This window comes from Meles meles, chromosome 12 (genome assembly GCF_922984935.1).
Source record: "Meles meles chromosome 12, mMelMel3.1 paternal haplotype, whole genome shotgun sequence".
NCBI classification, from domain to species: domain Eukaryota; kingdom Metazoa; phylum Chordata; class Mammalia; order Carnivora; family Mustelidae; genus Meles; species Meles meles.
Genome location: NC_060077.1, coordinates 59,815,541 through 59,841,689, shown reverse-complemented (window position 1 = coordinate 59,841,689; position 26,149 = coordinate 59,815,541). Strand labels below are relative to the sequence as shown.

General features: G+C 44.2%; 1 protein-coding gene across 6 annotated transcripts in view; it reads right to left on the bottom strand.

Annotated features, from left to right (window-relative positions):
• Positions 1 to 26,149, bottom strand: part of FHOD3 (formin homology 2 domain containing 3) — a 459,983-nt gene that overhangs the window by 136,756 nt on the left and 297,078 nt on the right. For all 6 annotated transcript variants that reach the window (XM_046025395.1, XM_046025389.1, XM_046025392.1 and 3 more), the window contains exon 10: positions 9,107 to 9,339. In XM_046025395.1, coding sequence (XP_045881351.1) covers positions 9,107 to 9,339 — 233 coding nt within the window. The remainder of the gene's footprint in view (positions 1 to 9,106; positions 9,340 to 26,149) is intronic.

The following is a 26,149-nucleotide window of genomic DNA, read 5'->3' as shown; positions in this document are numbered from 1 at the left end:
TTTACAGGGGAGAAGACGGAGGCCAAAGCTGGCAAGGAAGCACAGTCCGCGGCTGGGAAGACGGACCCTGTGCTCTCAGCCAGCTCAGCTGCTGCTCCCTCACTGCGCTTGGTCAAACCCTCCTCCAGGAACCAGGACCGAGCAAGTCACCGAGTTGCAGATCTCGCGGCTCAGCACCAATGACCCAACACCGACTCCTCTTGTGCTCTTTGTCTGTCAATCCGTTGCTCATTGCTAACTGCTTCTGAGCAAGAGAGAGCTAGGACTAATCTGTTGTTTCTGTCACAGACCCTGCAACTAATCGGCTGAGAATTCTGTGACCCCTGGCCATGGAGTTCTGTGGACAAGGTGTGAGACAGACCAGAGAGCGAGGCACTGCCCTAGAACCGGGCATCCAAACACGCCTCTTCCCATCAAAATATGGGAAGATGAGCTCACCCGCCCTGCTAATGTTTCCATAATTAGGCTCCCCTTTGCCCACTGGTTCCTGTGGCTGGTGGAGAGGAGCCAACACCCCTTCCTACTTCTGCAGGAAAATAGAAAACAACTCCCTCTCCAATTGCCTCCCTCCTGCTCCCACTCCGAGGCTCAGGCTCAAGGTTTGGCTCCTACCACCAACCAGGCCACTAACTGATACACACCAGGCACGAGCCCCGAAAAGGTGAGGACAGCCCAGCCTCTGCTCATTGTTAACAGTGGCTTCCTCTCAACCAGATACATTTCTGTTCCTACACCTTCCTTCCCTCCTTCCTCTATCCAAGATAGTTGTTAGGCTTAGTTATGAAACTCGAGGAAGGCTTGTTCCAGTGCTGAAACTCTTGCTCTGAACATTTTCAGAACTCCTTAGGAATCGTCTTCAGTGCCAATGTTTGAAAAGAACAAGCAAATCAGTGTGATTATCTCAAGATCAAAATCTAACAGTGATTATAAACAATACAGCTCATTAGGATTACCAAGTCACAGTAAATATTTGCTCTGAATTTTTGCTTGTTCAGCAAATCTGATTCATCCTCAAAACAGTTCTTACTGTTGAACACGTTCTATAGGTTCAGAGCATAGTCCCAGGGATATCTGGTTCTGAGCACACACTCTGGGCTCAGAATGAATGGATTCCAACTCAGTCGTGTCACCCAACACCTGTGAGATCTGGGGCCCACTCTTCAACCTCTGTGCCTCAGTTTCCTCACCTGTAAAAAGGGGAAGGGTTTACCACTCTCTTCATATAATTTATAATACATGCAAACTATTCAGCACCATAGCGAGCACAAAGTCAGTGCTCCTTACGTGCTGTTCCTGGGGCCACTACACATCTAGATAGTGAAGGAGAAAGAGCCAAGCATCTTTCCCGGACAAAGTGGAGGCCGGTTAGGAGGAGGATCCACTCTCCTGAATAAGCAAGCCGCCTTAAAGCTGCAGAGGAAGAGACTAACGAATTGGACCCCCTAGCAATATGTATTCTGCAGGCACCAAGAGACATCAGAAGAGAAAATATATTAATAGAAAAGGTAAAAATATTTGTGACATAATGGTCAGAAGTTATTATCTATAATGTATCAAGGATGCTTACCTTCTCTCTGCTTTTTATTTGACTATTCCCGTATTAAAATAGAGTATCTGCTCATTAAAACGGATAAACCATTTAGGAGACAAATGAGCCAAGGATACAAACAGGCAACACTCAGGAAATTTCAACAGCCAGTGAAGCAATTAAAGATGAACCACCTCAATAGTAGTCAAAAAGTGCACAGTGAGGGGTGCCTGGGTGGCTCAGTGGGTCAAGCCTCTGCCTTTGGCTCAGGTCATGGTCTCAGGGTCCTGGGATCGAGTCCTGTATCAGGCTCTCTCCTCAGCGGGGACGCTGCTTCCCCCTCTCTCTCTGCCTACTTGTGATCTCTCTCTGTCAAATAAATAAATAAAATCTTTTATTTAAAAGTGCACAGTGAAATGCTGAGGCACCACAATTTACTTTTCAGAAACACTGAACTTTTGAACAACTCCTCAAACATCCAGTGCCGGTGATGGTGTGTGAAAATGGTCAGTCACGTGCAGAGGGTGGGATAGCAAAGTGGTATCACATTTTTGAAGGCCAGCAGTATGATATCAATAGTAAAAATGTCAGGTCCTTTGATCTAGAATCTCACCCTTAAGAATCTGTCCTAAAAGAAACCCAACATATGTCTATAAACCCATGTGTGTATGCTTATTCCAGAAAGTTTAGTACTAGAAAAAAAAAATTGGTATCAAGACATAGCAAAATGAGTGAAGGCATCCTGTTTTTATAGTATACACATATAATGGAACACTAAAACAATAACTTTTCTAAATGTGCTGACATAAAAATCTGGAAGTGGTAATATAAAAAGATGGCAATGTGTATTTGATCATTGCTTATTAACTGCCAAGTACCAAAGATATTTGTTTTATTTCTATGGAATCACAGGCAATAAAAAAGTAGTTGAATAAAATGGTGAGGGACAGGGACTCTAGACGCAGACCCCTTGAACTCTAAAACCAGTTCCACCATGAACTCTAAAATCAGCGCCACTGGCTGTGAGACTCTGGACAGTTCCTTTAACTCTCTCTGTCTCAGTTTCTCCTCCTGCCACATGGAGACCCTAAGAGCACCTAGCTCATGGGGTAACGGTGAAAATGGGCTTAGTACCCTGAAGCTGCCAGCATACGGCCTGGCAGATAAGCAGGTGCCCAGGAAAGGCGAGCTACTCTCACATCTGTTAATTGCCATTACAGTCCCCCTTTGCACCTGTGGTCCTCCTGGGTCTGCTTTACACTGCATAGTCGGTACTACGTCTTTACATCCTACATCATTTTTATTGGAAATCAGAGTGGCTATGTAGTCGGTGCCCTCTAGGTGCCAGGGGCCGTATCTAAGTTGACACGTGGCTGTTAGTGGTGGAGCCAAGCACCTGCTCCCGAGCGTGGGTACTCCCATCCTAGGTGGGGATGGGGCGGACTTGTGCGGACTGAGTGCTCCTCTGCCCTTCAGGAGCCACAGTCTTTTCTCTGCCAGCAAGTTCAGACTGAGCTCCCGATGCTAGGGTCCACACTTCTTCTCCACACTGTACCCAGCCTGACTCCTCCTTCCTGAAGTGCAGGTGGCCTGTAGCCCACGTGGGCACGGTCCCTCTCCATTTCTCATTTTCTGGAACCTGCCAGAGCCAGGCCACATCATGTCCCTGCAGCTTGCGGATCAGGTATATATTCAGTCAAACTACCATGTCTGGTCCCTCCCAGCAGCAAGCTCAAGGCCTTGACCCCAACCCTAATCTCCCCCATGGACCTGCTGACTTTCTTATCACTTTCAATCTAATAGAATGAGTACTCTGGTGCCACATATATTAAGACTTGGGGTTTGTTTTTTTTTTTCCTTATTTTTACCTCTCGTCTAACTTACCTAACAAAGGAGGAATTCTTGAATTCAACTTTTTTCATTTCTTGACCACTAGTCGATAATACCACCAGCCAAGAGGTGCGTGCCTACTGCTCCTTCCCCGTACTGAGTACTCAGATCCACTCGAACTCTGGGAGCACTGAGTAGTCAGAGCGAACCCAGGGAGCTTGTCCTGTGTTCCTATTCCCCCAAACAGATTCCTGAGCCTGGCTGCAGAACAGCACGTCTTCCATGATAGAATCACGTAGAATCATGGCTCGATCTTGCCGCTTTGTAATACCGCTGGCGTCACGCGTCATTTTGTCAATTTGGGGGAATGTGATAGATACGAAGCTGATCAGAACCGGGTTTACTGGGCATCTGGACTACTGAGAAAATCATGAGGTCGAGTCAAACCTTTGGTTTCCCCAGAGGGTTCAGCATACTTCCTAAGAATTTGAAGTGTAAAACTTTGCTAAATGAGTTAAAACAGAAATGAGCAAAAAAGGGACTCTACTTTCCGTACAGTAGCCAAGAAATCTGAAGTCTATTCGCTGAATAAAGTCAACTCTGACCCGTGCACATAAATGTTTGAAGGAAAATCCAGAGTTCCATGTGCTTCTAAGGAAGACACCCCCTCCTTCCAACAGTCAACAGGCACCCTACCTTGGCATCATCCCAAGGAAGAATGGAAAATTACAACAAATGACTTGCTGTCTTTTAAGGTGGGGTTTCTCAGATTTAGCACTACTGATATTTTGGACAGATAATTCTTGGTTGCAGAGGGCTGTCCTGTGCCTTGCAGAATGTTCGGTAGCACCCCTGGACTCTACCCACCAGGTGCCAATAGCACTCCGTGTGCCAAATATGGCAACCAAACATGGGTCTAGACATGGCCAGATGCCCTGAGGGACAAAACCACAACCATAATGGAACACTGGGACTGATTCTAGGCTGTTTCCACCTCCTGGAGCAGCCCCACCTTTCCTGGACTTACAGCCAGATCCCCTTCTCCTTGCTGGCTCTGCTTGTCCCCTCATCTAACTCATCTCCTGCCTTTTCCAATCCCCTCAACCATCCACGGTGCCTTGAGAACTTATGAGCAGAACTCAGCAAAACCCCCGATAGTCTCAATGTCTTCATGGACTATTCCTTGCTCCCAACCTGAACTTAGCACGTTGTTCCCTACAGTCCTCTCCTACGGCATGATGGGCTCTTCCCTCCCACCCCACAGACCCGTCTTTGCCAATTCCAGATCATTTTCCCCCCAATCTCCCTCTAGAAACCCAGCGCTTCAGAACAGAGGCTGGCCAATGATAGCGTGGGGGCCAAATCGGGCTTACCACCTATTTTTATAGCGTCTGTCTGCTAAGGATGGTTTTCAGATTTTTAAATGGTTGAAAACAAACCAGAAGAATATTTCATGACGTGGAAAAGTCCAGTCTTGGTGTCCTTATACAAGCAAGCTCATTTGTTCACCTGTCTCTGGCTGCTTTGGGAAAGGCAGAATGCCACTGAATGTTGCAACACAGAAGGTCTGACCTGAAAAGCTTAACCTATGTATCACCTGGCCCCTGACAGAGAAAACTTCCAGCCCCTGCCTTTGGGGCACATGGCAGGCTTCTGTGCCATCCTCTCCCAGCTAGTTGTCATCATCAACTACCCACCAGGTCACTCTTCCATGTGTATTAAAATACACACAGGGCTAAAGGCTGCATGACACAACTGTTAATGTTAGTAACTGAATCAAGGTCAAAATTACCTCTGCGAGTTGGAACGTTGTGTGGAAATCAGCAGGATGAAAGGTTTTATATTATTAAGTCACATGCAATGTTCATTATCAGAGAGACTGGCATAGAGCAGGAAGAAGCCCTGGTGTGTACTGACAGAGGGAAGAACCAGGATGAACAGAGAAACACTATGGGGAAATTTCATCCACATAACAGAATATCAAGCAATCATAGAGCTACAATATTGTGGAGTGCATTTAGGTCAGAAGACCCTCCTTACAAACAGAAAAGTTCAGGGATAGAATGGGGTGCCCCAGAGAAAAGATGGTCTGAGCCTGGAAGTGCCTAGGAAGGCCCCCTGCTCTAGGTTTTAAGACTTTTTTCTCCTAAGATTATATACTTATCATTTAAACCAGCAACGCTGGTTCTTTTGCTGATTCGAGGCTAAAAATAATGTTTTTGGTAAAAAATGAAAGCACCAACATTTTTCTTCCTTCCAGGGCAAAGACAGAAATACAAAGATGAATTTTTGTCTGTTTTGTTTTGTTTTTAGAAAGAATGAGAGAGCACACACAAGCACAGGAGGTACAAAGTGAGGGGCAGAGGGAGAGAGAGAATCTGAAGCAGGCTCCACGCCCAGCACAGAGCCCAATGCAGGGCTCAATCTCGCAACCCTGAGATCATGACCTGAGATGAAAATTAAGAGTCAGGTGTTTAACTGACTGAGTCACTCAGGCGCCCGTTAAAGCATCTTTTGTGGCTACATATGCCATGATGAGCTTTATCTTTACACTTACATTTTGGATTTCATTTTTGGGACATCTGGGTGGCTCAGTGGGTTAAGCATCTGACTCTTGATTTCGGCTCAGGTCATGATCTCAGGGTTGTGAGACAGAGCCCGTGGGCTCCATGCAGGGCATGGAGCCTGCTTAAGATTCTCTCTCTCCTTCTCCCTCTGTCCCTTCCTCCACCCCCTGCTACCCCTCGCACAAATATGCTCTCTTTCAAAGAAAAAAAAAAGATGCTTTTAGGTGACAGATGACCAATAACCATAAACTTATCCCTTATTTGATAAAGGCTGAGTGTAGAGTTCTATTTCTTAAGAAACTAAAGCAAACAATCTGTGCTTTGAGTCTTAGTCCTTACTGGAATTAAAGCACAGAGCCCAGCAGGCTTACACCATAAGGAGACTTTGAAATTTTCTCCTTTTTATCTCCTAGAATTTTTATACTTACATCAAAAAAATATATCTACATAGTATGTAAATAAAATTCCTTCTCATTCAGTGACTAGGGTTAGAGATGGTGGGTTGGGAAGTGATCCTGTGTGATTTTGGACAGTGAAAGGCAAGGGCCAAAGACTTGTGTTTAACCCACCACTCAGCCCCTTAGTTCTGGGCTCATCACAAGGCACCAAGCCCCTGTCTTCTCACTTGTAAAATGAGGATGAAGACGTTCATCCTCCTAGATCCTACAGAGGACCACCGTGAGAATTCTGTATGACGTTAAAGGACCATTTGAGTGGAGAATGCCATACGCATTTTAGGGAGAACATGAATCTCTAACCTCTGGCATGTTCCTATCATCTTCCTTTCAGAGGTGCTGGCACTAGTTGGGTCAGAATTATAAAATCCAGTCTAAAATTCCTAAGTACCATATGCAAGGCATGTTGCTACAAGTCAGCAGGGAACAGGGCCAGAATGCTCCCATAGATGAAGAGTGGTCTAGGTCAGGCACGCTTCTGTGTCTTTCAAGGTCTGTGGGTTGTCTGACACAATGAACTACTTGATTCTAATGTACCATTTGGAAGCACAGATGTGGAGCAGGTGACTAAGCTATGCACGCCGGGATCATTTCCCATTCGGCTTCTCGTCACCCTTTCCCTCCATCCCACTCCCACTGCTGCCAAAACTGTACTGTTATTTTGGGGCCAGAGGGCAAAATCCCTCCAATAGGCTACATGGATAAAGTCACTTCATAATCAATCTGTACAATGTTATCTGTCTTTACAAGTGGGAAAGTGTGTTCTTCTCAAATAAATGCTATAAATTTACGTCAAAGTACTCATTTCAGTAAAATGAAAATGCAGTCCTACTTGAAAATAATGAGACAAGAAGAGTGCAAATTGTCATGTGTAGCTTCCCGTGCCAGATCCCGCCAAGCCCCGCACCTTAAAACTGTCAACGATGCCCAGGATGGTCCACTCTGTGGCTGCCGTCCTTGCCAACTTGTCACAAGGCATGGCCGCCTGAGCTCACAACATGGGCACCTTTGACAAGCATAACAGCAAGAAACAGACCAGGAATCTACATGACACAAGTCGGACAGAACAAGAGAACACCAAATGCTGTGGATAAGGACTCCAGAGGACTGTCCTCAGCTTTTGCGCTTGGTTTACATATAGTTTCAGCCCACTGTACACACTTCTCTCCGTGTTAATTTCCAAAGCCATTAGCTAGCAACAGTGCTGAAGAGAATGTTACATAGCCTTTGAGCACTGTCTAAGTGTCTTGAAGATCTTAGACCGCAAGGGGCAACAACGTTCATGGTCGACCTTCTCATTCCTCAGTCTCTTTAGAAGTTTTTGTCTTCCTTCCATTATAATAGAAGTTGTTCTACACAAACCCTTAAAAACAGAACAATCTGTAGATGGATAGTTATGTGCTAGAGAAGAGTGTCAATGCCAATGGGCTTGCACATCACTCTCGGACTCAGGCCCTCCTCTCCTTCTGTGCCAGGAGGCACCCCAAGGCATGGCTGGCTCATCCTCCAGGGATCCTATGAGTACCAGACTGCTCGGGGCTCTCTCAAGATGAGGGCAGGTGTTCCCTTAGGAAGGGACATAACTTGATCACTCTCTTAAGGGCACCTAACTTATTGAGTTATTTTCTACTTCAGGCAGCCTCATGACCTACATGTGGCTCCCAGGTGGATTTCCATGATGACAGAAAATGTTGCAGCCAAATGATGTAAGCGGATCTCCCACATGCCAGCAGCAGGAGGGTATGCACTGGCAAACCAGTGTACCAGGCCATCCAGGTGGACCTGGCTGGCATGGATGGGTCCACAGAGCTCCATCATCCTCGTGAATGGACAGCATTCACTCGGGAAGATAGCAGTGGACCCAGACCCCAGAACAGCATGGCCATCCACTTGGCTGTCCCTCTGCTTTACAGAACCATTTCTAAGTTCCTATAGATTTTGTCAAAATTCATTCATTTGTGTGTATATATATAATTTCTCATGAGATCGTCAACCTTTCTATTCCTTCCTATCTACCTTCCTCATTCTTACTTTCTCCCAGCCCAGATGTGAGCCTGAAAAGGGCAGAGATCATACTTTATATCTTCACTGTATCAGAAAGTCCTGGCCTATAACAGATACACAATAAAAATGTTTGCTAAATGACTAAAAAAACGACGGCAATAGCATTTACTGAAATCTACATATATACTTATATATTATCTACTCCTATGAATATAAAGCAATGTATATGTACATATATGTTTCTATATTTTACCGATTTAATTCAAACAGGTTTATTCTATTTAACTAAAATCACCCTCAACTATGCATTGCTACAAGTATCTCAAGACTTACAATCTTACATTTTCAGGATGGCGCATAATTTGTTTCTACGTTGTTTTGTGTTTTGGATTCTTTTCCATTTGATAAAGCACAGATTTTCTGAACAGATATTAACCGAGATAGGACTATCAAAGCACAAATGTGTGAAGGAGAGCTCATGGGTTGGTAAGATCAAATCTCTGCCTATCCCCAGGACCACCTTGCGGGGGGGCGGGGGGGGGGCGGGCGTTCCAAGGGCCACTGGGGGTGATGTTTTAAGGAGAGAGAAGAGGCGGGGAGCAAGTCAGAAGAGGCTGTATGGCCGGCATGGAGGGTGGGGCGGTGGGTCCCTGCAGGGCTGTGACCCCTCCCACCTCTCCGGGGTCCCCGGCGCCCCTCACAAGGGCTGGGGTGATGCTTACTTTTCACAGTGCTCTCGTACTTGACTGGGCTTGAAGCCAGGAGCCGACTGGGAACAGGGACTGGTGGGGGCCGACAGGGGACTCTGGGTGCTCTGCACGGAGTGCCTGCGGCTGCGCCTGCGGTCCAGGCCCCGCTGCTCGCCCGCGCCGCCGACGCTGGCCCTCCTGCGGTCCCGGCGCCCGCTGGGGGGCGGCTCAGCGCTCTCATCGCCATCCTCCAGCCGCAGTGCCACCTGAAAAAGCAGAGAGCGCCCACGGCAAGGTCAGACGTGACAACCTCTCCGAGACCTTAGGTGTGATCTGCATTTCAGTCTCCCTCTAAGGAGACTTTCCATTCTTTCCATCCTGCTAACTCCACTTCTCTGCAAGATCTTCACAACCACAGGCGTGCCCGAGTGCAGTCTGCAAACTGAAAGAGGCTTGCCGCTGTCTACTTTCCCAGTCAAATGGGGAGGGAAAACCCGAGTTTTCTGAGTAGGTCTGAGAAGGACTCTGTAACTAGACAGGCTCTTTACCCTGGAGCCCAGCACTGTCCTTTCCCGGGCCGCAGCTCTCCGGGCTCCCCCTTTGCTCTGCTCTGATCCAGAAGGAAGGGTCTGTCCTGAAGCCCAGCCGCGGGGGGCCCTGGAGTGCCTGATCATTCCTGAGCTCACTTCCTGACCCAGCACAGCAAGGATTCTGGCTGGAGGTGAGAGCCACACGAGGCAGGTGAGCCGAGCTGGCCTCAGCCGTGGATCTGTCCCAGAGGGCCCTGCAGCAGCATGGACTGCCTGAGGTCAGTTCCTCCCCCCGCACTGCAGCGAGGGGGCCTACCCTCACCCCGGCCTGGTCCCCAGAGTGTGGTTGGAGCCTGAAGTGACACAAGAGAGCCAACATAGGCTCGTCACAAAAATACGTACCAGAGATAGACCTCGCCTCTCAGGCTGTCGTTTTGTTTTGAATCTCCTCTTAAAAGTAACGCATATTTGGCCAGGAGAATAACCGCCTTGCACTTGGTCACTTTGAACTTCCCGCGGGAACCCGAGCCAGCTGGCACCACACTCCCGGACCTCTGCCCTCCCCCGAAGGGTATTTTAGTCCTGCTCCTAGTTGGCACCCTCTGCGGAGGCCCAGCTCGGCCATCTCTTAATCTTGTTCCGTCTTGGGTCCTGCTCTACAGCGGCCTCGGTTTGGGTGCTGCCGCCGTCGGCCTGGGCTCTGCCGTGGCTCCCTCCTTACCCGTGCCCACTCTTCCCGGCCAGGGGCGACGCTCGCCTGCATCGCCAGCTCCCGTAAGTGGGCTCTGTGCCTGTGCCTAAAACTGGACAGTCGGAAGGGCACAAGCTGTGGCTGCCTAGACCTGGCCTGCAAGCTGGAGTGCCACTCTCCAAACAGCTGAGACCCGCAGCTAGTTCTCTGCCTTTTCTCCAGCTGGCCCCGGGAGGGTAACAGTGTTGCATTTGTGGGACTGCCTTAAGAACAGCTTCTATAGAGATGAGTTATGTGGCTGGTACTCAATAAATAGATTCATCCTTCCTCAAGCAAGGCCGTCAGATGCAGGGGCCCAGGATGGCCACAAATGCCCCCACCGCACAGAAGCGGCATGGCTGAACCCGTCCCAGCCAAGTCCAGCAGTTCAGTGTCTCTGACTCCACAACCGAGGAGTTCCACGGTCCTGCACCTCCAGAGATGCCGGTTCTCCGGCCCTGTAAGAGCTGTTGGTCACATTTTCACAGTTCAGTCCTGACAGGGGAGAGAACGGAGACCCAGACTGGCTGAGCGTGCAATATGGTTTTCATATCGCCTGTCTGTAGAAAACCACAGCTAGTGCAAAATCAGCGGTTCCCATGCCCCAGGTTTGGGCCCCTGTGTTCATCTAGCAAGGCGAGCTTGACTATGTCAAGGCCAGGTTGACCACCCTCATCCCGGTTCCTGGGGATGAACACCTGGGACAGGTGGTCTGTTTCACAGGGGTGCACCACCCGCTTCCTCCCTCCCATCTCCAGTTTCCTCCGGCTCTAGCTTTTGGGTAAGATCGATTTAGTGAAAACGCCATCTTTGTTCCAGATACCTTTTCTTACACACTCTCAGCTATAGGAGGACAATTTAATAACATTTTGACTATTTGTTCTCCCAGAATTTACTAGTCAGACATAATTTGGGGAGGTTTGAGGTAACAATTGATAACAGTTCAGAAAAGGCATGGTTATAAAATGTCATTGGGAAAAAAACTAAAGTAAAATATCATTGGAAAGTCCGTCTCCTAGGGGTCGCCCCTCCAACATCACTGCAGGAACTAAGAGAGAAATGATACATTTGGTTAATTATGTTTATCATCTCCACATCAGCACTTTAAATGGCATTTTCTGAGGATGCTGGAGAAGGATTGTACATCTAATGAAGGATGGCATTTTAAAGTATTTCTAACCAATTGTGATCCCTCGTTTTTTAGATATAAAAATTCTAGACCGTTTGAACTTATTCTGACCCGAAGTATTGATTCTGCTTCTTATTAAGCACACATTTGGAATGATAAGATTAGGGGATAAAGTCGAGTTCAGATATTTCTAATTCCTTGTCTAACCTCAGAGATCCAAGGATCAAATAGCATGCCTCTCACAGCTCCTTTCAGAGAGAAGCTTTGTGCACACAGCACAGAGCAAAACCCACTTTAACTGCCTTTTGTCAGAGAAGATGGAGACAATCAAGAAGTTTAAATGAAAAGAAAAACCTGGAAAAATTATCAAAGCAACCCCATAAAACAAATTTGAATGGGGGCTTCTAAAGTTCAGAACCTCAGCAACATCTATCTCTTTAAAAGAAAGAAAGGGGCACACAGAAGGGTAGTCATGGAGCTCAGAATCCCAGTCGGTTCAATGTCCGCTTTAGGCCTCACAGCGAGCAACTGTGTAACATAAAATTCGGACCTGGTGTTCCCTCATGATTTTGTTTTTACAAAAAGAATCATAGAGTCATCAGTATCCACCAGAGACAGGAAGAGAGGCTTTCCTTTCCCATGCAAGGCTATGGTGGGAGTGCCCATTTATTCAGATTCTAGGGAGCACGACAAATTAGTCAAGAACGTGCAGAGCTGGCCAAGACTTGGAGAGAACAGCGCTTACCAGGCCTCTTCCTCCAAATCTCTAGTGTCAGATCTAATTAACTACATGTGCAGCGAGCGTCCTCCACCAAACCCAAGATGAGCTCAACCATGTCCCAGGGAATCTCTCGTCTCTCCCTAATAAGGAAGCACTTCACTTGCTGGGCCCCTCAGCAAACACCTTCTAATTCTTTTAATTAAATGTAGAACACTGTCTATACACTAACACCCAGATAAAGAGCAAAGGGTTTCTCAATCCAGCACTGAGTGCTTGCATACTCTACCCCACCTTACTAGGAAAGCGGTTAGAAGCAGTGTAGGGCGCTGTCACAGCTTCCATCCACCGCTGAGGCCGGAGAATGATCTAGATGCTCTTTTCAAGTTTTTATTATGGAAATTTTCAAACATACGCAAAGTATGAGAGAGCCTGTGAAGACTGTGATGTGTTCATCATCCCTGATAGTCCAACAAGTACCAACCCCATCCAGGTTTGTGTTATTTATACGTCACTCCCTGCCCCCAAGTCCAGACTTTGAAGTAAATCCCAGATCATATTATTTCATCTGTAACTATTTTAGTATATACCCCTAAAAGATAAGGATTTTTAAAAACCATAACCATAACACTGTTCCACTTAAACTAATTTTTTAATACCATCAACTATCCAACAATGTGAACATTTTTGATGGAAGTCAAAAGCTACCACATTTCTTTTGCGTTTATATCATTATATTACTACTACCATTGGGACAGGCAGCCATCATTGCATAATAGATACACTTTTTCCATACTACTATCTCACACCTTCCTCTTAATCCTTTACGTATACATCTATACCTATAGATCTTGGTTCAGCTTTTAGGTGAAGTGGATCCCAGTGCTAGCACCACTTCAAGAAGCAACTATGCCAATGGCAGCTTGTAGGAGATGGTCACAGCGCTGGGCTCCCAGAGAGCCTTGCCTCCCTGTTTCCTCGTTCTTGTGTACCCACCCCCTACACTGAGTCCATTTTCCATGGGATTTACTTTGGCCAATGGGACATCAGTAAACATGAGACAAATAAGGCTTGAAAGGTATTTGCACATTGGGACTGGCCCTTCTAAAATGCTGCTACCATGTGAAGAGGTGAGGGCTAGCCCGCTAAAGACACATAGCCCAGCCAAGGGTCAGCACCCAAAGCCAAACCAAGAGAATGAGGCCATCTTAGAACACGCAGCCCCAGTCAAGCCACAAGGTAACTGCAGCAGCATGAGACTCTCGGCTGCGGCAGCATGAGACTCTCGGCTGAACCAGGCCCAAATGTCTGACTCACCCAGTCATGAGCAAAATGGCTGTGTTAGGTCACTGTTTTTGGCTTGCTGGCTACACGGCAACGGTAATGGACATACATTTTAAAAATCACCTATGATATGAAAGGACTTTAAGAGATTGGACTTATTAGTTAATGATCCCTAACATTCATAGCTACCCCTCTTTTTCAGGGTCTCTGGACCCAATTCCAACACTAGGGGATTAAGCAATTCCTGGACATCTGCAGGGTGTCTAAGAGTTAAACTCGATTCAACTCAGTTCTGATACTATCTCCCCAGAGCCAGCATCAAATATTCTAGGTTAAGAGTTCGGTTCTACAGGACTGCCCCACTGCCTCCCACCCTAATTCAGAAGCCAGTTGCAAGCTCCAGGCTCTTACCTACTCTTCTGACCAACCACATTGGAGGGTCCAACAACCTCCTCTTTAGGTTCAATGAATTTGCTGGCGTGGCTCACAGCACTCAGGAAAATACTTATATTGACCAGGTTATTAAATGATAGGATAAAAAATATGAATCAACAGCCAGATTAAGAGATACATAGGGCAAGTTCCCAAACAAAGGAGCTTCTGTCCTCATGGAACTTGGTGGAATATGGGAGCATTCTGCTTCCCCAAGATTGAAAGTTCTCCAAAGTAGACCAAAGAGCTGTCCTCTTGGGTTTTTATGGAGGCTTCATGACGTAGCCATGATTGACAAGTCACTGGCCATTGGCTGATCCAACCTCCACCCCTTCAGCCCCAGGGGGTCAGGGTTTGGGACTGAAAATTCCAACCACTTCATCACATTGCTGGTCCTCCTTTGGCAACTAGTCCCCACTGTTAAGTGCTTTCCAAAAGCCACCTCATTAACATAACAAAATATACCTTTATCACTCTTTACACTTGGGAAATTACAAGGGTTTGGGGAGCTGTGAGCCAGAAATGAGGATAATGACCAAATACATATTTCTTAAAATAAATCACATTATCACACTCTCACCCCCAAAGTCTCCAGCCTTAATATGCTTTTCCATTACCAGGACCACATTTTTAGAATCAAAACTAAGAACATAGAATCTGACAAAAGATTTTGTATTTTGAATCCAGAATTTGTGTATTTGAAAACTTAAATAGAGCTATAAAAATTAAAATGAATTTAATTAAACAGGAATTAAACACCTCTCTGAAATGGATTTAAATTACATGGAATTGGGCCTGTCCCCAGAAAGAACAGGACATGTGGTCGCCAGACATTCTCCACTATTAGGAAGAATTCTAGAAGCCTAACCAAGTTCTCTACAATTACATGAAAACATTCATAGTCTTTTGTGAGGAAAAGCCTGGCTCTGCATATAGACCTCCTTGCTGTCCCTGCAGATACTGAACTTAGTTGTCCTGTGGTGGTAAATATTTTTCAAAACATTCACTTTCAGAAAGGAATAAAAACCCTGATTCTGCGCAGTATAGCAATCATCGAGCTGTCCCCTTGAGGTATCTATCACTCAAGGCACCTTTCCTTTAAGATAGCTGCATTCTGATTAAATCACACCCTTCCTTCAATGGGGCATCTGGCAAATACAGTCCATAAAATAAGTGATATTTAAAAGGGACCTTCATTTGAGTACTTACTGAATGTCTACTCTTGACAAGCACACTGCTGGGTCCTGGGGCAAAAGAGAGAAACAAGACATGTCTCAGAGTAGCAGCTCAAAGGAAGACTGACAGACAAGTCTGTCCTGAGGACTGCTCAGTCCGAGGTAGGGTCATAGTGAGTTCTCTTAAGTTGTGAGCAAAGAGCAGGGGACAGGCAGTCGGAACTCCTTTTATCTTGCCATGAAGGTCTTATGGATAAGGGGACAGCTATGGTGACCCCTACAGGAGTAGGAATTTGCCAACTGTGAGAACAGGAAGGAAGAACTCAAGGCAAAGAAGAGAGAATGAAGGAAAGCCCCCTGCTCGCCCCAGCAAAGACCTGCCTTCCATGTTCCAGAGACAGGAGGGGACTTCAGAGACATCGTAGGGATGGCCAGAGACAAGGCCACAGGATTATAAAGGCTACGGATAATGTAGGTCCCTGTACCAACTCAAGGTCTCTGGGCTCCATCCTGCTTGCCACAGAAGAGGTTTCCCATATATTCATTCACTCATCTGCTTACTTGAGAGTTTGTTCTCTTGGAGGAATGGCATAGTCAGATCTGACTGTCAGGAGGATCCTTTCTTCAGTTGCTGGGAGTTAGGCGGGGGGAGAAAACAGAGAGGCCTCCCTGGGATGCAGCCCCTGCAGGATGCCAGCCTCGCCAGGCTCAGGTCATGCTGCTTTCCTAGACCCTGACCCCTCTGGTCACACCAACTTCTTTTTGACCCTTCGCACCTGCCAAGCCAGAGCACCTCCCCTGCTTTGCCCTCCATCACTATCCTTCTTTAGGCCCTCTCAGAAGCTGTCTTCCCCGCCCCTGCCTCACTTTCTCACCCCTACTTCATCCTACCTCTCTTCATCAACATGACTGGGGCTTCCGATTCTCAGCTAATTCATGTACTTGGCCACTGTCTGCATCCTGTGAGAGTGTGCACTTCCTGAAGGTAATGGCTTTGTCTGTCTAACTCACTGCTATGTCTTGGGGTCTGGAATAGGGCCTGGAACATAGTAGGTGTTCAATGAAGTGGTGCTGAGAAACAAATGAATGAGAAGAAGATATCATAATAATCCAGGTACAAAACAGCAGGATCAGAGCCAGGGGAATGGAGAAGAAAATGAAACTGTCAGCAATCAGATTTCTAAATGGGAGGGTAGGGTGCAGAGGAGGGGGAAAAAAAGGAGTCTAAGATACCTCTAGGTTTGTAACATGGGAGACTCTATTGCTTATAGAAGTGGAGAAATGAACAGATGATACAGGACTTTTATCTTCTTCGTGGGAGAAGAATGAAGTTCAGTTAAGGCTGGTTCCATGTCGTGTGCAGTTTCTAAGCAGCCATGTCCAGCACAGAGCACCTCAGGTCCCATCTGGGTCCCTCAGCACTGTTACATTTAGCTGCTAGAGGAATCCGCTACTTGCTTGTCTTAGACTACAGGTTTAAAGTTCCTTGGACAGAGACAGAACTTCTTTGTATTTTTAGCCCCAGCACAGTATATGATATATACTAGGCCCCCATGAATGAATGTAACACAAGAAGAGAAGCGGGCAGCCATGTGCCTTGGCAAAAGCTCAAGGTCAAATATCAGCTGCCAGCCTCAAAAGCTGCTGAGATCACTCGGTGAACCTAAACAGGCCACACAGACTGAGAGAGGAGGTCTGATAAGGAAACCCCAACACTGCAAAGGAGGTCAGAGAAGGTCCCAGGGGAGGACACTGAGGAGGAAAGATCCGAGAGCTATCCTGGAGCCATTGGTAAGCTTAGTCACTAGAAATACAGATGCAACACACAAGAGTCACCTAACGAACACTAGCATCATTCTTTCAAAAGGCTAGTGAAACAGTGATGTCCCGCCTGATAAAAATGGCATAGAAAGAGAAGGAGAGGAAGAGAAGAGGTGGGGGGAGGATGAGGGGAAGCCAATCTTACACTTAAGAATACTTGTGTACAAATCCTAAATAAGGTAGTAACAAACAGAATTTCAACACCATATTTTTAAAAAAGAACGCATCATTGCCAAGTGCGTTACAGTCTAGGAACATGAGGACGGTTAACAAAAAGTAAGGAAATGAAATAAATAATCAATCCCAAAAACTAGAAAAATAACAACAAAGTAAACTGAAAGAGAAAGAAGAAAATTATGAAGATAAAAAGTTGAAGAGGAAGGAACACCTCCAAACTCATTTTCTGAGGCCAGCATTACCCTGATACCAAAATCAGATAAAGACACGCCCCCCCCCCACACACACTACAGGTTAATATCCCCAATGAACATCACTGCAAAAATCCTCAACAAAATATTAGCAAACCAAATTCAACAATACATTAAGAGGATCATATACCATCCTCAAGGGGGATTTACGCCAGGGATGCAAAAATGGTTTAACATCCACAAATCAATCAACAGCATACATCACCTTAACAAAGGATAAAAATCATATGATCATCTCAGCTGGTACAGAAAAAGCATCTGACAAAAATTCAATATCCATGTATGGTGAAAATTCTTACAAAGGTAGGTATAGAAGGAAATACCTCAATATAATAAAGGCCAGAGAGGACAAAGGCAGAGCTAACATCACACTCAATGGTGAAAAGCTGACAGCTTTTCCTCTAAGATCAGGAATAGACAAGGATGCCAGCTCTCCTCACTTTCAATCAATACAGTATTTGGAGTCCCAACCACAGCAATTAGGCAAGTAAAAGAAATAAAAGCTTCTAAACTGGAAAGGGAGAAGTAATAAAAGTGTCACTACTTATGACATGATACTATACAAAGACCTCAAGACTCCACCAAAAAGAAAAAAAAGATTAGAATAAGTGAATTCAGTAAAGTTACAGCATACAAAATGAGTATACAAAATGGGTTATGTTTCTATATACTAATAATGAGGTATCAGAAAGAAAAATTAGATAACAATCCCATGCATGATTGCATCCAAAAAAATACCTGGAATTAAATTTAACCAATGCAGTAAAAAACCCATGTTCTAAAAGCTATAAAACACCGATGAAAGGAATTGAAGATGACACAAATAAACGGAAAGATATACCATGCTGCCGGACTGGAAGAATACTGTTAAAATGTCCCTACTACCCAAAGTAATCTAAAGATTCAATGCAATCTCCATCAAAATAGCAACAGCATTTTCACCAAAGTTGAACAAATAATCCTAAAATTTCTATGGAACCACAAAAGACCCCAAATAGTTAAAGCAATCTGGAGAAAGAAAAACAAAGCTGGAGCCATCAGACTCCCTGATTTCAAACTATACTACGAGGCTACAGTAATTAAAACAGTATGATACTGGCACAAACACAGATACATAGATCAATAGAACAGAAGAGAAATAAAGCCATCAATAAACCTCTGACAAACAAGGAGGCAAGAATATACAATGGAGGAAAAGGCAGGCTCTTCAATAAATTGTGATGGGAAATTGGACTATAGGCAAGAAAATGAAACTGGACCTGTTCCTTGTATCACACACAAAAATAAATTCAAAATGGAGAAAAGACTTGAATATAAGACTGCAAACCACAAAATTCCTAGAAGAACATCTCTTGGACATCAACAGCTCTTGGACATCATCCTCAAAAGTATCTTTTTGGACTAGTCTCTTCAGGCAAGGTGAACAAAAGCAAACATAAACAAATGGGATTACATCAAACTAAAAAGCTTTTTGTACAGCGAAGGAAACCACCAACAAAACAAAAAAGGCAGCCTACTAAATGGGAGAAGATGTTTGCAAATTATACAACCAGTAAGGGGTTAATATCCAAAATATATAAAGAAACTCCAAAACTTCCTGAACAACCCAATTAAAGAATGTGCAGAGGGCTTAGACATTTTCCCAAAGAAAACATACAGATGGCCAGTGGACATGAAAAATGCTCGGCATCATGAATCATCAGGGAAACATATCAAAACCACAGCGAGATAACACCTTACAGTGGTCGGAATCAGCTGTTATCAAAAAGACAAGAAATAACATGTGTTGGTGAAGATGTGGGGAAATGGGAGCCCTTGTGCACTGTTGGCGGGAAAGTAAGTTGGTGCACTCTGGAAAACAGTACAGAGATTCCTCAAAAATTTACAAATAGAACTACCATATGACCCAACAATCCCACCTCTGGGTATTTCTCCAAAGAAAATGAAAATACCAATTTAAAAGAGATACAGGCACCCCTATGTTTATTGCAGTTTTATTTATAATAGCCAAGATATGGAAGCAACCTGAGTGTCCACTGGCAGATGAATGGATAAAGAAGATGTAGTCTCTATATGCAATGGACAATTACTCAGTCATGAAACAGAATGAAATCTTGCCATTTGCAACAACATGGGTGGACCGAGAGGGCATAATGCTAAGTCCAATAGAGAAAGACAAATACAGATTATTTCACTTCTATGTGGAATGTGAGAAAATAAATCAAACCAAGAAAGCAGGCTCATAGATACAAGGAACAAGCTGTTACCAGAGTAAGGAGGGGCTCAGAGGGTGGGGGAAATAGATGAAAGGGATTAAGAGGTATAAACCTCCAGTTATAAAATAAATAAGTCATGGAGATATAATGTAGAGCATAGGGAATATGGTCAATAATACTGCAATAAACTTTTACAGTGGAATATAAGTAGACTTATCCTGGGATCATTTCATAATGTACAAAACGATTGAATCATTATGATGTATACCTAATAGGATATTATATGTCAACTATACCTTGATTTTAAAAACAAGGATTGTGGGGCCCCTGGGTAGCTCAGTAAGTTGAGTGTCTCTTGATTTAGGCTCAGGTCATTATCTTAGGGTGGTGAGATCGAGCCCCATGTGGACTCTGGGCCACATTCAGTGGAGAGTCTGCTTGAGATTCTTGCTCTCCCTCTGCCTCTCCTCCCTGCATTCTTGCTCTCCCTCAAAATAAATAAATAAATAAATCTTTAAAAATAAATAAATAAAAACAAAGTATTGAGTTACAAACAGAAAAGTGGTACAAATCGTATATAAGTCAAAATTATTATTAAAAAAAAACAACAAAATAGACAAAACTACTACTTTGTCTAGAATTACAAACAAAAATTATAAAATATCAAAGGGAAAATATCCACTGACACAGAGAAAGTTAAAAACATTCATAGGAGGTTATATGTCTTTTTGATAACCCATTTAAAATCCAAAAGAAATGAATGATTTCCTAGTAAAATATAATTTAGCAAAATTGATCCCAGTAAAGATACAGAGTTGTCAAAGATTTTCTCCTGCCCCCCCCCAGTACATGCATGCAGACATACACACACTCACATATGGATGCACTCCTCTTCACACAGGCCCACACAGTTCCCTAAGGGAATTCTAGCAAATCATCAGAGAGGACACAAATTTCTAAATATTTTTATAAAGTGAGAGTGGGCATCATTGTCATGTTCCTGATCTTAAGGGAAAGGCTCTCAGCTTTTCCCCATTGAGAATGGCATTTGCTATGGGTTTTTCATAGACGGATTTTATCAAATTGAGGAATGTTCCCTCTATCCCTATACTCCGAAGAGTTTTAATCAGGAAAGGATGCTGTATTTTGTCAAATGCTTTCCTGTATCAATTGAGAGGACCCTGTGATTCTTCTCTCTTTTCTTATTAATTTGTTCTATTACACTGATTGATTTGCAAATGTTGAACATTTATTTACTACAAATAATCCTCAAAAAGTTGAAAATAGAGCTACCCTATGACCCGGCAATTGCCCTACTTGAGGATTTACCCCAAAGATACAGATCTAGTGAAAAGAAAGGCTATATGCACCCCAGTGTTCATAGCAGCAATGTCCACAGTAGCCAAACTGTGGAAAGAGCCAAGATGCCCTTCAACGGACGAATGGATAAAGGAGATGTTGTCAATATACACAAGAGAATATTACGCAGCCATCAGAAAGGATGAATACCCAGCTTTTGCATCAACATGGATGGGACTAGAGGAGATTATTATTAGTGAAATAAGTCAAGCAGAGAAAGTCATTTATCATATGGTTTCATTTACTTGTGGAACATAAGGAATAACATGGAAGATATTAGGAGAAGGAAGGGAAAAATGAAGGAGGGAAATCAGAGGGGGAGAGCAACCATGAGAGATTGTGGACTCTGAGAAACAAACTGAGGGTTTTAGAGGGGAGGGGGGTGGGGAGATTGGTGAGCCGGATGGTGGGTATTAAGGAGGGCATGTATCGCATGGAGCACTGGGTGTTACATGCAAACAATGAATCATGGAACACTACATCAAAAACTAATGATGTACCATATGGTGACTAACATAACAAAAAAAAAGAAGAAATAGAACATTGGAAAAAAATATTTTTATAAAGCAAGAATAAAACTGATGTACAAAGAAGTATCGCATATACACACAAAGAGGAAAGTACAAGAAGACTCAACAGCAACACTGTTTGTCAGGGCAACAACACCACGGACCAGCCAACATCCATTATGAGAACAGCAGGTAAATAAACTGTCTTACATTCGCCAGCAGTAAAATGAGTAAGTGAGTACGCCACACAATAACATGGGTAGGTTTTTTGTTTTTGTTTAAGTTGGTTCCAGCATGGGGCTTGGACTCATGACCCTGAGATCCTGACCTGAGCTGAATTAAGAGTCTGTAGACACTTAGACGACTGAGCCACCCAAGTGCTGCAACATGGGTAGGTTTAAAAAACAACAAGCGAATGAGAAAACTACAAAAGGGTACAAATGATATATTTCCCTTTGTAAAAAGTTTGAGAACAGACATAATTAAACATATGTTGTTTAGGGATCCAGACTGGGAGGAAGGAGTTAAAACAGCTGGCCTCTGACCTCTTTACTCCTTTTACAGACCAATGCCTTTGGAGAAAGAAAAAAGGCAAGTGACCCCTTTGTTAAGTATGCCGATAACCAGCCTACTTAATAAACAGCCTAGTGATACTTGCTAAAATGGGAGCTCTTGTTTCTGGAAAGCTCTTACCAGGACAGGACTGGCTAAGGGTCACCTGGCCGTGGGTTACCTGTGGTAAATAAGTGTAGATGGATGGCCTCATCAGCCACGACTCTCTGAGCTATGAAGTAGAGATGTCTTGTAAGGGAATGTTACTCACCAGGCAGGGGGACCTGTGACCCCACACTTGGAGACCTCTCCTATTCTGGGTCTGAGAGCACACGTCTGAGCCATGACGAAAAGACCTAAAACAGACCCCTCCTTGGTTCCTCTGCATCTCTTAAGTCTGTATTCTTGAAATTATTAGCATAACTAGATTAACACAGCTAGGTAACAAGATCTCTGATCTGTCGGCAGATTTGATAACCTGAGCCTTTGTGTTAGCTCACAGAGTAAGTGATTTTTTGGTAAAAGTCTAAAGGAAAGAATAGTGCTGAGGCTACTGGATAACACCAGAGAGGGCTACAAAACACACTTCCGAGTTCCTGGTAATGTCCTGATTCCTAAAGGCAGGAGGGTGCCAGTCAGGATTCTCCAGAGAAACTCAATAAATAGGATATACGTGGAGACTTATTACAAAGAACTGGCTCTTGTGATTGTGGAGGCTAATAAGACCCAAGATCGGCTGTCCAAAGGCCTGGGAACCAACGGGGTTAGTCTCAGAGGGAGTTCAAAGGTAGTTGGCAACCAATGTCCCAGCTCGTAACCATCAGGCAGAGAGAATTTGTTCCACTCAACAGACTGGATGAGGCCTGTCCACACTGGCAAGGGCAATCTCCTTGACTCAGTCTTCCAACTCAGGTGTTCACCTCATCCAGAAACCCCCTCACAGACACGCTTAGAATCATTCTGACCAATTATCTAAGCACCTTGTGGCCCAGTCACGTTGACACGTAAAATTAACCATCACAACAGGTATTTGTTTTATTGTTCTTTAAATAACACATAGATGCTATATTTGTGAATGACATGACCTTGGTGCTAAACGTATGAAGCAAATGCAATCTGATAAAAGAAGATAATGAGTGGAGAACAACTTAAAGGAGAAGAGGAAGATGAGGAGGTAGCTTGAGAGTCGGGTGGGCTCAGGTGCAGCCTGAAACAGACACAAATTCCTGGAGTAGGTATCCAGGCCACTTTTCAAAATTCTCTCCTAGTTGGTTCACTAATGGGAAATTTACCTGCATTATGCCATCTTCCAATATATATTGATTCCAAAGACTCCAAAGCTGTATTCCAGTAAGCCTCTGGTTGAGCAGTCTCAGAGATGGGAGTTCCGATCGGGTGGAAAGGAGCTAAGGTAAGAAAGTATCTGTACTGGGAAAAATCCACCTTTCACTTTTCTGTAAGCCGACTGTGTTTAGTTTCTTCCTTCTCCATCTCTGGTATTCTTATGTGAACCTCTCATTTAGCAGCCATAAGAATATAGCCCTCCACTATCCACTGGCTTTCCAATGCTACGTGCCAGTGATAACGACACACAGAAGTCACAGCAGATAACTGGGGGAAAGAGGTTCAGTGGGAGAAGATGCCCGGAGCAGGGACACAAGGAGTAGGTCTGCTGGGTGGTTATGGGAAGCTTTAAGTTCTGATAACAAGTATCTCATTCAGCTTCTTCTGATCTCTCCTAAGATCACATAAAGATAATTCTGTTTTGTCCCTCAACTGTGATTTTTTATGACAATGACTTACAGCAGATAGTGAATTACATGTCAGTCTCTCCACTTCTATCCAGTAAAAAATCCCAATGGAGGCTCTTAACTGGGAGATATCCCTCCAAGGGCTCTAGCCATGCACACAAGTTTATGAATAAAGCTGTCCATCATAACAGCATTTCTAATTGCAAAGAGTTTGGAAATAATCCAAATCTGAAAAAAAGGAGATTGGCTATATTACGGTACATGCACATGGACAGAATATTTTGTCCCTAATAAATTAAGTTCTTGAAGATTTAATGACCAAAAAAATGGCTCCAACATATTTACTAGTAAAGATTCAGTACACAACACCGTGTAAAGACAATTATCTCCATAGTTAAGAACATACACCTACCTATACAAAAAAGTCTAGAAAAATAGATCAAAATGTTAACCATGGTTAGTAATAAAGTCATGGGTGATTTTTCCTCTTACACTTATATATTCCTCAACAAGTACATCATTTTTACAAGTGGAAAAAGGAAAGATTAAAAATATATATCACTATGAATAAGACTGATCAGTTAGGTCCAGAAGTAGAACAATACAACCCTTATACTGGGAAAAATACATTAAAATTTATATTTGATAAGGATCTAGTATCCAGAATATATTAAGAATCCTTACAGTTCAAGGGTAACCAAACAACCCAATTTAAAAATCGGCAAAGGATCTGAACAGCCATCTCTCCACAAAAAGAATAGAAAAATGGCCAACAGGCACAAGGAAAGAGGCTCAACATCATTGGTCACTGGGGAAATGCAAATCACGACCAAAATGTGTACCACTTCACACCCACTGGGATGGCTGTGATTTTGAAGCAAGGACAATAATAAACATCAAGGAAGATGAAGAGAAGTTGGAACCCTGGGGGTAAGCTCTGTGGAAAACTGTCTGGCAGTCTCTCAAAGAGCTACACATCCAGTTACCATTATGACCAGCAGTTTTACTCTTCGACATATGACCAAGAGAACTGAAAGTAGACGTCCACACAGAAACTTGTACACAGATGTTCATAGCAACATTATTCATAGCTGGCCCCCAAATGGAAATAACCCAAATGTACATCCAGTGATGAACAGATCACCAAAATGTGGTGCTTTCCATCAATGGAACATTAGCACAAAAAGGAAGTATAGATACATGCTTAAAATATGGCTGAACCCTGAAAACATGTTAAGTGAAAGCTAGTCCCCAAGGTCACAGGTTGTATGGTCCCATTTATAGGAAATGTCTAGAAAAGGTAAATCCTAGAGAGAGTAAATCAGTGGTTTGGGGTATACAGTATGGGGGCAGGGAGAAATGGAGAGTGTCTGCTAATAGGTATGAGGTTTCTTTGGGGGGATGATGAGTACATTCTGGACAATGTCCTCAAGGATAGCCTAGTTCACACCATTATTATGGGTAAGCAGGTGTCTAAAGTAGTTAGCTTTCCCGTTTAGTCACACACCAAGGGGAATCAGATCTCCAGATTCTGCCCCTTTCAGGCATGAAAGGAAATGGGGACAGTGAGGATCAGCAATAAGGAATGTGGTCTACAACTCATAAGATGTGCTCTAACCCTCAGAGTCCAGACAAGAGTCACATCAGATAAGTAACTTTAATGAGGGGGCATTTGGCTTAACACTAACCCACAGGGAATGGTTTGAACTCAAGTCAACAAGGCCACAAAGTCATGATGCGTAACCCAAATCAAAGCCACCTTCCTGGATGGGTCACAGGTGCGACTGTGCCCGGCTCCATGCTCACACTCCGCAGGGCTCTGTGCTTGGTTTAATACTCTTTTGCTAGCTTGAAATTCTTATTAATTTTATCTTTACATTTCTGGGTGGTTTTTTTTTTTTTTTTTTCAATTTATTTTTTGAGAGAGTGTGAGCAGCAGGGGTGGGTGGGGAGGAGAAGAGGGAGCGGGACGAAGACTCCATGCTGAGGTCAGAGCTGACATGGGGTTCGATCCCACGCTATGACAACTTGAGCTGAAATCAAGAGTCAGATGCCTAATCGACTGAGCCACCCAAGCCTCCCTTAACTTGTGTTTTACAAGTGAAGTCCAGTGGAACAGGGAACATGTGCATGGGAGGAGAAGAAGTTGCAACAGGCACGTGTCCAGTCCTTGCACGCATTAGCACAGAGTGCTGAGAGCCGCACGGTCCATGGGAGTTCAGTGAGAACCAAAATGAGTACAAGGTTAAGTGTGTTCCCTTGTAACTAAGCCCTGGAACCCCAGAGGCCTTCCATGCAAACAAAAGTGACTTTGAATGCACAAAGATGGCAAATCAAGGGTCCTACCACATCCTTTCTTACCTGGGTTACTCTGCTGTACTAGCCAACCACTTACACTGAAATGACATAGAAAAACTGGAAAGCTAAGGCAGCCCACAGTTA